Source organism: Zeus faber (genome assembly GCF_960531495.2).
Source record: "Zeus faber genome assembly, chromosome: 20".
NCBI classification, from domain to species: Eukaryota; Metazoa; Chordata; class Actinopteri; order Zeiformes; family Zeidae; genus Zeus; species Zeus faber.
This window is the reverse complement of record NC_137207.1, coordinates 19,972,586-19,985,746: the sequence shown is the minus strand read 5'-3', so window position 1 is coordinate 19,985,746 and position 13,161 is coordinate 19,972,586. Positions and strand designations below refer to the sequence as shown.

At 42.9% G+C, this 13,161-nt stretch overlaps 1 protein-coding gene across 1 annotated transcript; it reads right to left on the bottom strand.

Annotated features, from left to right (window-relative positions):
- Positions 1–1,141: 1,141 nt before the first annotated feature.
- On the bottom strand, positions 1,142–12,570 carry casp7 (caspase 7, apoptosis-related cysteine peptidase). The gene is made up of 7 exons (XM_080020975.1): positions 12,480–12,570; positions 11,608–11,729; positions 8,832–8,983; positions 7,655–7,783; positions 6,598–6,773; positions 5,618–5,756; positions 1,142–4,642 (listed from the first exon to the last, which is right to left on the bottom strand). The coding sequence occupies exons 2-7, from the start codon at positions 11,727–11,729 to the stop codon at positions 4,416–4,418; spliced, it is 945 nt and encodes a 314-aa protein (XP_079877101.1). The 5' UTR covers positions 12,480–12,570; the 3' UTR covers positions 1,142–4,415.
- Positions 12,571–13,161: the final 591 nt, after the last annotated feature.

Below are 13,161 nucleotides of genomic sequence, written 5' to 3'. Positions count from 1 at the left end.
TTATTTACACTGTATTCCAGAACATTGCGGCGTATTGCGGTGTTTTCAGGTGTCGTTTCTACGGCCTCCATGAGAGGGCGATATTTGCTGCTAATTTTACGACGTTGTTGTCCGGCGTGATTTCGGCTTTGACCGATTTTTTTATATCAACGGTTGCAATGGTGATATGGTACACCGGATGTAGACATGCCGCTGTATGTCCGCTTCACTGTGATCTCCGAGGATTTATAATAAAAAAAAAAAAAATCAATGATTTGAGGTGACAACAAAAAACACTCAAGTCATTACACAATATATTCTTCATGTTTAATACAATAAAATAGTGTTTACATAAGCATTCCTCTGATTTAAAGTCATTTAAACATCGTCGTATTGCCCCTCGTTAAAACGGGGCCAAATCATACTTTGGTATTCATTTCATCCATTCATTTATCCAAATCTTTTGAAAATATTCCTGAGGACAATAGCATTTAACACTTGAAAGCTTTTTAAAAAAAAATGAACCCCTTCAAATGAGATCTCCCCCCCCATTAAATTCCATTCCAAAACACGGTGAGTGCACACTTTCAGCACGGGTTGGGCACCACATCATTGATCAGAGATCTTCGTGTCCAGATGATTTGAAGCTTGTGTCTGCGTTGGACTGCTACAGTATGTGTGAGGTGGATAATGTTTCGGGAGTGCTGGTCAGTGTTGCGGCATCCGAAAATATATTGTAGTAAAAAAAACAAAAAAAAAAAAAAAAACTGACTGATGCAAAAATACAATGACTGTGGGGAAAAAATAAAATAAAGCAAAAAAATAAAAAATAAAGCTATGAATAAAGTTTGATCCAAAGTTACTGACACACACAGTCGTAAGAATGAGGAAAGTTTGCAGCGGTAGTGCTGCAACGTGTAGCAGTTTGGACATGTGGAGCGTGGTCATCAGTAATAGCTGCCTCTGTGATTGACAGAAAATGTCTGACTTTGGGACAAACACGAAGTGCATTTTCAGACCCCAAGAAAATGTCTATGATTAAAAAAAAAATATATATATATATATATATATATATATATATATATATATATATATATATATATAGGAAAAAAAATCTAGATTTCAATATTTATATTTTATTTTTTTTAACTAACTGGGCAATAATATTTTAAATATTTATTTATCAAATTTTAAATATTTGGAATATATTTTGTTAGAGCTCTGTTGAGGAATGGGCAAAAACATTAGTAAAAAAAGAAATTGGCAAATAAAAAAAAGAACAATTCAATTTTTTTTGTTTTCCTTTTTTGATAATATATTGTTTGATAGTTTTTACTTCACTCTAAATCAATGCAAAACTCTGCCATTGGAACAATATATGAGACACCTGGTGCCTCCAAGTTTGGTTTTCTTCTGACGACCAATCACCACACCGATATACAGCGGTACAATGGTCATTTGTGCTTTGGCAACAATATAGTTTATTCATCAGATAACACAAATTCAAATTTCCGACATCCGTCGTTTCAGCATATCGAGTTTACAATCTTAGCCGAAGCCCCTTTTGAAGGCGGTGTGGGGGAAAAAGTGGAAGAGAGAATTCAAAGGAATGGCTATCCTCAAAGGCACTGGACAATGCGATCCCTCCCACCGCAAGGCCGTAGCATACCGAGCGCCGAGCCGCCATGTCAAACGACAGCAAGTCCGATGGGGATTACGTAACTATCCGTCTGGACAGCGGTCACCACTTCCCAGCTATTAATAACGTTCCCAAAACATCACATGCACTCGGGCCATGGGACACAAAAGGAACCTGAGATCACCGGCGCTGCTACCTACTAGAGCCACTAGGAGTGCTGTGGAGTCCTGGAACGCGCGGCACGAGCGTCACGATGTGCTTCTCCTAGTGATCATTTTACACTTTCCACACCTACAGCTGTTGTCTGCTTTCGTTTTTTCCGTTTTTTTTTTTGTGGGACCAATGACAGTTGAAAAGACATAACAACACAGATAGCTGAATGTGGCCCAATCCACTTTCCAGCTGACCTTTTCCTCTTCGGTTTTTTCGATGGAAAACGGCCTAAAACCACCGAGTGCGCTCTGGAAGCACCGTGACTACAGGCGGTTTGGCAATACCAGGGCACGCTCATCAAAATAGAGAATTAATAATAGAATGATATCCAATACCGGTGTCAGATACCTACTCTGGACTTTGTGGTATACACATATCTGATACCAAGGGCCGAGATATGAGAGAAAGCCGGTTTAGCCGGAAAAACAACGGCTTTTATTGTTGTTGTTTTTTTACACATTTCAGATGTCGCAAATGGACAAATACGGATGATATTTCGAGCACTATGCTCTAATGACCCCAAAATCACTACCCGTACTGTTCCGTTAGGGATGGGATCGGCACTCCACGTTGGCCGACACTCAAAAGGCCCGGACTCGGAACGGCGTCAACGCGGAGAAGACGAGGAAGCGCTTTCCGCTTCCCGCCGAAGCGGCGAAACGAGAGGCGTGGCGCCCCCTCCTTTTTTCAAAGCCCGGTCTCGTCAACCCCGCCTGCTCCGTACAACCCCTGTTAAGATCAGCTCACAGCGCCGGAAAGTGGAGGGGAACACGCCCAGATATGATTCCATCAGCTCACGCAGAATGGCAGCCAATGATTCGATTTCGGCAGAATAACATGGATATTTCACATCGCCTGTCGACAAAGATCAGATCAAATGTGACATCGGTATTTTGAGGCAGAAACCCTGAAGAAGAGGCAAGTATCACCATCGACACATGAACGTGGAGTGCCACTGTACGTTTTTTTTTTTTTGGGGTTTTGTTTTCTTTTTTTGGTTCCGGAGGAGCGCTTGTTGTGCGACCCAGCTGCTGTACACGCGCAACAAGTGGCTTACATACCAAGATGTGCAGTGCCCTGCTGGGCCTAGAGCATCCCTGAATGTTTGGACCGCTTAGTCAGTACCTGAAACAGTCGGCAGAGTCAGCCAGTCGGGCGGTCGGTCCCCTTACGGAAAAATACGTTGGAATTCCCATAGGGTCGTATAACGTCTCATGGTCTCTACAGAGCTCCCTCCGGCAGTGGTACTCAAACTCCCCTTCTTGGAAAAAAATAAAAATAAAAATACGATAAAAATGAAATAAATGTGTGGCAGGAACGCAGAGGAAATGAATGAAGCTGAGAAGAAATGAAGGCGGATGGAAAATGAGATACTGTGAAGTGAATTATAGGGTTTCCAATTCTTCTTTTAGATTGAGGAACTCGAAGTGAACGAAGTTCATCCAAATGTCGTGAGTCAAGTCGTCAAATTGGTTCTAAAAAAATGAAGAGCATATACTTAAATACTTGGATTCATATATGTAGAATACTTAGTCAAAAAACTGAAATCTTTCATTATTCTTGCCGACTAGGAGGAGCGCAGTTTGAATACCACTGCCATGAAGTATTACTCTCAGATCCTATAGGGAAGGACTGCTAACTAGAAAATGGTATAGGGTTTCCTATAACAACCATCCTAGAGGAAATGACCCAACTATCATAGAATAGGATTTTGTATATTTCCTATAATATTCAATATATAGTCTTTCTATAGTAATTCTAAAGTATTTTTTCACAAGTTAGTCGGCTGGTAAGTCAGGCAACACCTCAGAATAAAGTAAGTTCTTAACTCTTAAACTACTAGTTCACAATGAATTCGATATCCATCTGCTACTGGTCATACGAGTAATTATGAGTAGAACATTATGAGCGATTGAGATAATTCCACATTTAATTCAATCGGATTACTTTCATTTGGGGAAAGTGGAAATGGAAATGAATAGAAAAGCTCGACTGACAGTTATTGATGGAAAAATTGAAAATAAAAAGACAGTCAATCCCGACATGAATATATCATTTTATGTAAAAAAAAAAAAAAAGAATGTGATATTGTATGAACTTGGAAATGATGGCTGTACTACTCCCTCACAGATGTTTATCGACTCATCGTGGAGTTAAGAGTTATGGAAAAATATTATTCCAAAGTGTTACCAGCGGGCCAGGTGCTTCTATGTGTCGACCAAATTCCATTGATGCTTTTCAGAAGAAAAACTATCTGTTGCGTTCAATACCAAATTTTGACGCCACAGTAATAAATGTCTCGAGCGTCTGTGAGCCTGAATGTAACTAAAGATTTGTCTTTTGGGTTTTTTTTGGTTTTTTTTTTAACTCGGCATTTTAATTCCAAAGTAGAATACGACCTTTTCCGCTTCGGGGTTTCCCATATAAAAGAGACGGGGTTTTTTTTGTGAGGAAAACGGTGTCGTTTTAGAATCGGCGTCGGGTATCTGTCGAGATATCCAGCGGGTTTTTTTTGAGAGAGACGACGCCCGGCCCCAGTTACCCGGTCGGTCAGTCTGAGGTGTCCCCGACGGGGGCGCGGCGCTCAGTTGAAGTACAGTTCCTTGGTCAGCATGGAGACCACGCAGGGGATCTGCTTCTTCTCGCTGAAGCGCGGGTCCTCGGACCAGGACTCGAAGCTGGTGGCCACCATGTAGTTGACCCGCGTCAGGATCTGCATGATCTCCAGCGTCTTGCCGAACTCGTTGAGGACGTTGCAGAGCGCCTGGACGAACCAGGAGCCCCGCCCGGGGTTCCTCCACGAGTAGTAGCCTGCGGGGGTCATGGGATGGAGGTGAGACGGAGGACGGCACGGCGCGGTCACAGTCGCTACACAGTCATCGGAATCGCAATCAAGCGGCGAGTTTCCGGGAGTTGGGGCGAGACTGACTGCAAACACGTAGACATATTAATTATAATTATTATTATTTATTTCACTGTTAATCACAATTATTTGTGTGACCATCCTCAACAAAAGTGTCATCTTTGGGACTGCCCAAAATAGGACTAGATTATGACCGCTATTATTTCCCGAACACATTATGATACGTTCACATCACATCCCAGGTGACACAACCGAATCAACGGGCATTTTTTTATTCTTTCCACAGACTCAGAGGGCGGGGGCGGTATGTACAGTATCAATACAGCATCGATATCATGATATGAGACGAGATGCCGTCTATTACATTTGGGTTATTGAAATATTGTGATATAGCTGAATAGTTGAAAAAAAAAAAAAAAAAAAGGCGATTTTGGTTCTAGCTGTTCTCATCCAGTGATTCTCCATCTTTTCACATCTCAAGGATCCTCGGTCTGATACACATTAGTCCACAGACCCCATTCCATCAGATTTAGTCTCTGGGATCTTAAACTGAGCAGGTTTATATTGTCGGGTATGATTTAGTTGTAGTGGTGGTACACTTGTCGGGGAGGTAACAGTGAAACTACGATCAAAACTATCATTACTGTACATTCTCTATCGCTGCTGACGTCTTTTACGTCAATTAAATGATAACGTAGTTTAAATAATAATCATTGTGACGGGGGCCCCCCTGGCTCCTCTTGCTGGACCCCTGGTCCCCGGACCCAACGTTGTGAGCCGCTAAATTGACCAATGGCTCAACCTGCTTGGCAATATAGACGCACAGTATTAGTCCAAAAATCGCCCAGCCCTATCGGAGACTGTCTTCAACGCTATCTCGCAGAAGACACAAGGAAATGGAACTAAGATGCGCTGCGGTTTACCTGGCACGGTGGAATAGGCAAAGAGGAAGTCAGCCTCAACTGGTATCTTATGTCTGGGATTAGCATCGGTCTCCAGGGTATCGTTTGGAGGCCCTGAGTCTGTCTGTATGCCATCATCAAACTCTGAACCTCGACAAGCCTGGTGAAGTAAATGAAATGACATTTCATTGAGATCCTGAGTTGCTTTCTCAGCGCTGACCTGGTGAAACAATTGACAGTTAACTATGTTTAACGCCAGGGATACCAACTTGAAGGCAAGTTTATTAGTATAGAGAGTGTATAATACTTCTGCATTGACAGTGAAATATCAAACACGCCACTGGATATGCTGCATAAGCCGCAACGTAGACATTTATAATTAATGTCTTTTTACCTAAAATTCTGCAGTTATTCTTCAAAGAATCCTATATTTCTCTACTTGTGTCGTTCCTCTAGAGCAGCGATAAAAGCTGTGGGCCACTGCCCCCGAGTGGTCCACCGGGGTAATGCAAGGTACTCCAAGTACCACCAAATCATTGGCAAAACATAAATATGGTAACAAAATGTATTTTGTTTTTTTTAATAAATAAAAATGGAAGTCATTACTGATTTCTTAAAACGTTTAAGTCATTTAATTGCATTTTCCTTTAAAACTCCGACAATGCATCACGGCTGTGGGAGACCACACGGACCACTACATTGATCACCACTGTCCGTGCTCGTTCGCCGCTTCCCGTCCCTCGCGTCGTTACAATAAACCTCCTCTAAGGAAGCGGCTGCCTCCCCGCGGCGCTAACATTTTGGAGCTTTCCGAGTGGGGCCGCGAACCGGGAAAGGTCCGGGATCCGCTGCTCTAGAGTAAACGACCTGTAAGACTGCGACTCATCGGAGCCCAACGCGTGAGTCGAGTGAGAAGGAAACGGCAGCGCAGCTTCTCCCTGCGGTTCTGGTTTTTTTTTTTGTTTTTTTTTTTAAAAGAGGCTTTTTCCACACGCGTGTACCTGGATGAAGAAGAGCTTGGGCTTCCCCACTAAGCTCTTGCACATGTCGCCCCTGAACAGCGAGGTCATGGTTTTGATGGGCATGGCGCCGTCCGTGCCGTAGATCATGCCCTCCTCGCCGTGGCTCAGCAGGATGCAGGCGAAGCACGAGCTGTCGCTGTGGTCCTCCTCCGAGACTGGAACACACACAATGCACTTAGCTCGGCCCACGCCTGGCTTCACAACGCCTCACAGAGCGGCTCACAATCTGGATCTTAACTTCTGCCAGCGATGTGCGTTTCTCCGGTATTCCCTTTCATCTCTTGTATTTAGTCAGGATTCTCGCTACTTTGCTTGTCCGAAAGACTTTGAATCTCATGGCCTGAAAATGTATTTGAAATTTAGTTTTACGAAGACACAATCTGCCGCGAACATTATCAACGCAGCCAAACCGATTTGGAACCCGACCTTTTTCACGGTTCTAATGAGATTTAAGGGAAAGGCTTGTCGTCTATCTCATCAGCCATTATCCCAAGGTCCTGGAAAACTGCGCTTTCAAAATACCCGCGGGGTGCCCCAGGAGCTCACCAGGTAGCGCGCACTATCTACAAGGCTCAGTCCTTACCGCAGCGGCACGTGGCCATTTGCTGCATGCTCTCTCTCTCTCTCTCTCTCCCCTTTCTTCCCACACTGTCACTGTCAATAAAGCATGAAAAAAGGGCCCCAAAAAAGTCTTAAAATAAATTAGTAAAAAACATAATAATAAAATAATTGGCCACCTTGTGCACTGTGTCGTCATGCGACTACGCGTCAGCTCCTGGACCGGTCGTCGCCTACGTTCAGAAGAAACGTTTTATCGGCGCTTAAAAAGAGTGGACCTTTCAGAGGAGTCTAACCAACCGTCAGCGGTTTAACGGCCGATGAGTGTAATTCAGTCGGCGCGATGCGGGGAGGGGAAAAAACAAAAAACAAAAAAACAACAACAACAAAAAAACAAACAAAAAAAACAAACATTGTCAGGCCTTTCCCCGGCCGCTCTTGAGACCCCGGGGGGACGGCGGCTTCGGCCGGCGCTCACCTTCCCTGAGGAGACGCTCCATCTTCTCACACGTCTGGTCGTTGTAGATGCAGACGTCGAAGCCGAGGCTCTTGAAGCACTTGAACAGCTCGCCCGCGTCCCTGTCCGTGCCGTTGCGTACATTCATCCCTCACAAGACAAATTCGACACCGTTAGGCTCATGACGACGGGAGGTCATTTACGAGCTCAGGGCGTCGGCAGGCGCCACGGGTAAAATGTCAGGCTTTTTAAGAGACGTTGGGCACAAGTTGGAGCCAGAACTGAAGCGATACTTTATCGGAATAAAGTTTGCAGGTACTTTATATTTGGTGGAAACGGGGCGGGTTAAGAACTAGATAATCCTATGAACTTTAATTTGAGCAGTTTTCTTCAGGGAAGGTAAGATTTTAACCAATGGTATAAATCCAAGAAACTAACTAAGAACTTCAGACGGTGAGTGCTGTTCTCTCCCAATGAAGGTTCAGGGTTTCGTCACGTCGGAAATTTCCACTCTGATCCAGAAGAAGGTCGCATTTTGAGAAAAGTGAAACATACGTGGATAGATCGGCCAAAAATTTGTTCAAGTTCAAATTCTTGAATAAAAACGTCTGACATTTCCATACGTTTCAAGGACCTGCAGACACCCTGTGAATGTTTACGGTCGGCACTGATGCAATCGCACACGCGCCTCTATTCAACCTGTATTTTAAGCCAGGCATTTCGACAATGGCCGCAGTGTTCATGAAAGCACAACAGGCTGCAGACTGGGAGGAAAGACAGAGTTTTAGCCGCTATAATATAGACATCGTTATATAAGAGTGGATATTGGTTATCGTAATATCGCGATATACATAAATGTCGTCTTTAAGGAGCGTGACGGTGCGGTAATGCAGTTTGCTGAACTTACCGTCCTAGCTGTTCTCACCGACGCAAAAGTCATGCACCAAATATTGTCATATTGTTGACATTGAGGTTTTTGGAACAAAAATGATACTTAATAACATTGGATTTGGTCAAATATTGACCAATATTTGCCTTGCAGCGGGAAGATTACTTCCGTCGGCGCATCCCATGAGGTAAACATCCACATCTACTGCTCTGCTCCTTCAATAGTAAACCTGCAGTAAAGGTAAACGTCGGATTCCACGCGCTCCGCAGGGAATACACCCACATACACGTCGACAAGCCCGAAACCAACCTGTCTTTTCATCAAAGTTCTTGTTGTTGATGATGATGCACTTGCCCACGCGCTGGTGGCTCATCTTATACTGGAATGTTGGTGAAACGATTCTGTAATGGCTTTCAGAAGAGTTGTCCTGCTCCCGCGTCTGGCCATCCTTGTTCTTCTTACTGAGCGGAGGAGACACAGAGGTGTTTTTGCCGTTTTAAAGATGGGAAAACACGCGCGCGCACACGCGCACACACACCACTTTAAAAAAAACAAAAAACCTGTGGAGGTGAAGTTACTAAGAGTTGTGCGACATGCTATTGATGTATTTATGACTGGAGGTAGAGAGAGCAACAAAATATTCAAAAGACGGTTAAACACTTCAAAATGAACCGCTCAATATTCAAATATTTAATTCAAAGTGGTCTCTAACCCTATCATCTTGAAAAATGCTATCAGTATCTCGAAGGAAATATAATAAATAAAAAAACAATACATTTGGGATTTAATATACAGTATGTGATGTTTAAAACAACTGTTAACTGGTCTATTAAACCAGAAAATCCACTATCAGCCCAACCACTGGCGTTTCTCGACAACGTAGCTCTTCTGATGAAGCCCGCGTCTAAAATTACATTTTTGTCCAATTTCAAAGAGCAAGACAAGTGTGTCGACATCTCCGGAAAAAAACCCAAAATAAACCCCCCACAACCTTCGAAAAATACACAGTGACATGAACAACTTACTCAGACATCAGAACGTACATACATTCTTAAATTAGGCATTAGTATCATGGTAATCCAAAGCCGGGTCCAAGGTGTAAACTAAAACATGTCCGCTTGGCGCAAAGATAGGTAAACCCCCCCCGGGAGAAGAATGGTTCAAAGCCAATCAAAGTAGCATTCAAAGTATATCGGGCGGTGGCGACATAATCTTTCAGGAGCGCCGATTCTCACAGACCTGTCATATTTCCATTCTTTAAAGGACGCGTCCAGATAGCGGAGCCGCGGCGGCCCATTGGGCGCTCACAATGTCCAGGCGTGTTCCAGAAGGGCCCAGTCATCAGGTCAGCGGGGCGCGGGAACAATGATCCGCCCCGCCACACACACACACACACACACACACACACACACACACACACACACACACACACACACACACACACACACACACACACAAACACCCCCGCAGCGCCCGCGTTCCCACAAACATGTGATCCAGAACTTTGACTGAACCCTCCCCTCCCCTCCCCACCGCCTGCCGCCGTGTCCGGGGCAGTGTGGGTGGGAGTTGGGTGGTGATGGAGGAGGAAGAGGAGGAGGAGGAGGAGGGCGTCTTACCTGGGTTCGTCATTAAGCGCCACGCCACTCTGCATCTGAAAGCTCTTTGCTCTGGTCTCGTGTCCGTTCTCGTCCCCCTCGAAGTGTTGCGTTCATCCAGACCCCGGCGTTTTTCTTTTTTTGGCACGGTGCTAGGACGGTGACATGCTCTCTGTGCTGGAGGGAGGCTGGACTGGGCCAGCGGGCGTTGAGGGAGGGGGCGACGCCCTGCCAGGCCCCTGAGTCAGCAGCCTCGCCACAGCACCAGAGCTTTCTAAAGGGCTATTCACACCCCGTCCCGAGGTCAGACAGGACACGCTGCCGGCCCTCTGCTGACGGACACACAATCTACCTACAGCACCCGCCCTACCTGGGCCGCAGGGCCAAAACACAATTTGGGGATTTTTATTTTGATTCTTTTTTTTTTTTTTTTTTTTTGGTATGTGGTGGCCTGTAGAGATTCAAATAAAAAACTGAGTGCACTGAGATTGAAAAGTCCCACTTTCCATTTTCAGTGCCATTCAGTGTAATTTAGAATAATGATGCAATTCCTGGATTTATTTGATTGAAAAAAATAAACCGTTCATTCAAACAGTCATGGCAGAACTGGGCACAGGGGCCAAAAAAAAATAATTCTCCTTTTTTTCTGTTATGTGGTGTTTTTTGGGGTTTCAAACACAATAACACACTTAACTGAGATCTCTTTGACACTTCCCCCCAAAAAGTCAGATACCATTGGATTTTAGGGGCCAGGCATCGTTGGTAAAGCTGCAATTCAGACACACACTTCGTTCATAACCAAACCAAACCAGAGCTGCGTGATGTGGCCAAAACACCATATTGTGATTTTAATTTTTGGAGCGGTATAATTATATGGGGTGGTATTTGGCATTTTAAATACACTACACAAAGTGCACTCAAATATAGTCTAAAACCCTTTAATTTTCAGTGTTTCTATGTATTCTTTCAATTTATTTGATAAAACAGCTAAGTTATACATTTAATTATTATCCAATAGTATTATTAGTATTATTATTATTATTATGTCACTATTCATCATAATTTTATTATTATTATTATTATTATTATTATTATTATTATTATTATTATTATAATATTTCTATAGTTTTCTCTATTTTACATGGTACCATTGGTATCCGAAACATCAATAACATACAATCCAATGAAATGTAAAATGTGGGTTGTCTTTATTCGTCCATACCGGGCTTTTAAGAGTAAAAAGAACATAACTGAACATAAACAAAAACTTCATGCCAGAGCAGATGTTTTTGTGCACTAGTGTGTGGGGAGGGTCTACAGCGCCACCTCGTGGAGCGGAGAGGGACTAACCGACAGAGATCTACTGTATATAAAAATGGGTTTCGTACAGGTACTCATCCTACTCATACTCTAAGCAACCAAAAGCAAATCTCCCCATGCGGACACGTCGAATGATCTTGTTTCCTTCCCGCGGTGTAAGAACCTACCGTCCAAAAATTAGGAATCTTGCGCTGCGGTCGGGTTTGGCATCTGTAGTGTCTCCCTCCGCCCCGTCCCCTGCCTCCCCGAGGTCCTGTGTCACTTCACGGTCAGCGCTGTTTTCCGCCATCTAGAGAAAAGATAAATACATATACACACACACACATATACAGTGTATATAAACACACATTTATACATATACACACACATATATATATACAGAACATATACACACACATATATATATATATATATATATATACAGAGCACATATACACACACATATATATACATATACACACACACATATATATATACAGAACATATACACACACACATATATATATATATATATATATATATATATACAGAGCACATATACACACACATATATATACATATACACACACACATATATATATACAGAACATATACACACTTATATATATATATATATATATACAGCACATATACACACATATATATACATATACACACATATATATGTACACACAAGCACACACATATATATATACATATACACACACACATACATAAATATATATACATAGATACATATACAAGAATATGATTTATTCCCTCTCTGAAAACAACACAATACTGAACTTGATTATAATATAACTACGTTTAAGAAGAATGGTGGCAATAATAATAATAATAATAATAATAATAATAATAATAATACCATTGCATAGAGTTTCTCACATTATTATGTCTGCTTTTTAGAAGTTTGTTTATATTTTGGAGTTGGGGGAACGTTGCTAACGCTAACACAAAGTTCTTAGATCGCGGAGTTTCAATGGGAACCGTGTAAGCGTCGATCCGCGCGTCTCTACGAGGCCGCAGCACATGCACTCACCGGGGGGAGGGGGACGTGACCAAATATCCCCGAAGCAGCTTCTGTTCCTTGAGGAAAGAAAAGAGGAAACAAATAAAAACAAAACGAAAGTAAAAACGGAAAGGTCCGTTTCTTCTTTGCGCTCCACTGCGCAGGTGCGGCCACGTGACACCGCGTAACCGCCGTGATTCACGCTGGAGGAAGTACTCTCACAAGTACTTTTACTTCAGTCAAAGTGAAAGCATGTTTTTTCTTTGTATTAATACATATTTTATTAAGGTAAAGAAAAAAACATGGAAGCACTTCTGTCTTATATACTCTTACATATGTACGTATCTTCAGGTGTTGTACAAATTAGTAAAAATGTACTTTCGTTTTCGTTTGTTACTTTTACAGTAACGAAGTACTTCGACTTCGTCTGAAAGTAACGAAGTACTTGCATTAACTGCATTGACCCGGTGTCGTGCCAAACATGCTATGATGCGAAACACAACCTCATGAATGAAACCAAGTCATTTTGAGGCGGAAACAACCTTTCAGTCGCAAAGCAGGCGCCGCAATCACCCCTTGACAAGTGCAACACTGCATGTACTGGTTCGACGAGTGCAAAACTGCATGGTATGAGTTGTCGTGGCCCTTTAAAGGTATTTCAACGGGTCAACGGGACTGGTTGGGCTATTATCTGTCAAATATAACCATCAAG

What these genes read in the sequence shown, in the direction of transcription:
- casp7 (XM_080020975.1), bottom strand. Translation starts at nt 11,729, where the DNA reads ATGGCGGAAAACAGCGCTGACCGTGAAGTGACACAGGACCTCGGGGAG. An exon ending in GAACTTTGATGAAAAGACAG is followed by an intron (nt 7,784 to 8,831) that starts GTTGGTTTCGGG and finishes TTGTCTTGTGAG; the next exon opens with GGATGAATGTACGCAACGGC. An exon ending in TGCCTATTCCACCGTGCCAG is followed by an intron (nt 4,643 to 5,617) that starts GTAAACCGCAGC and finishes TGACCCCCGCAG; the next exon opens with GCTACTACTCGTGGAGGAAC.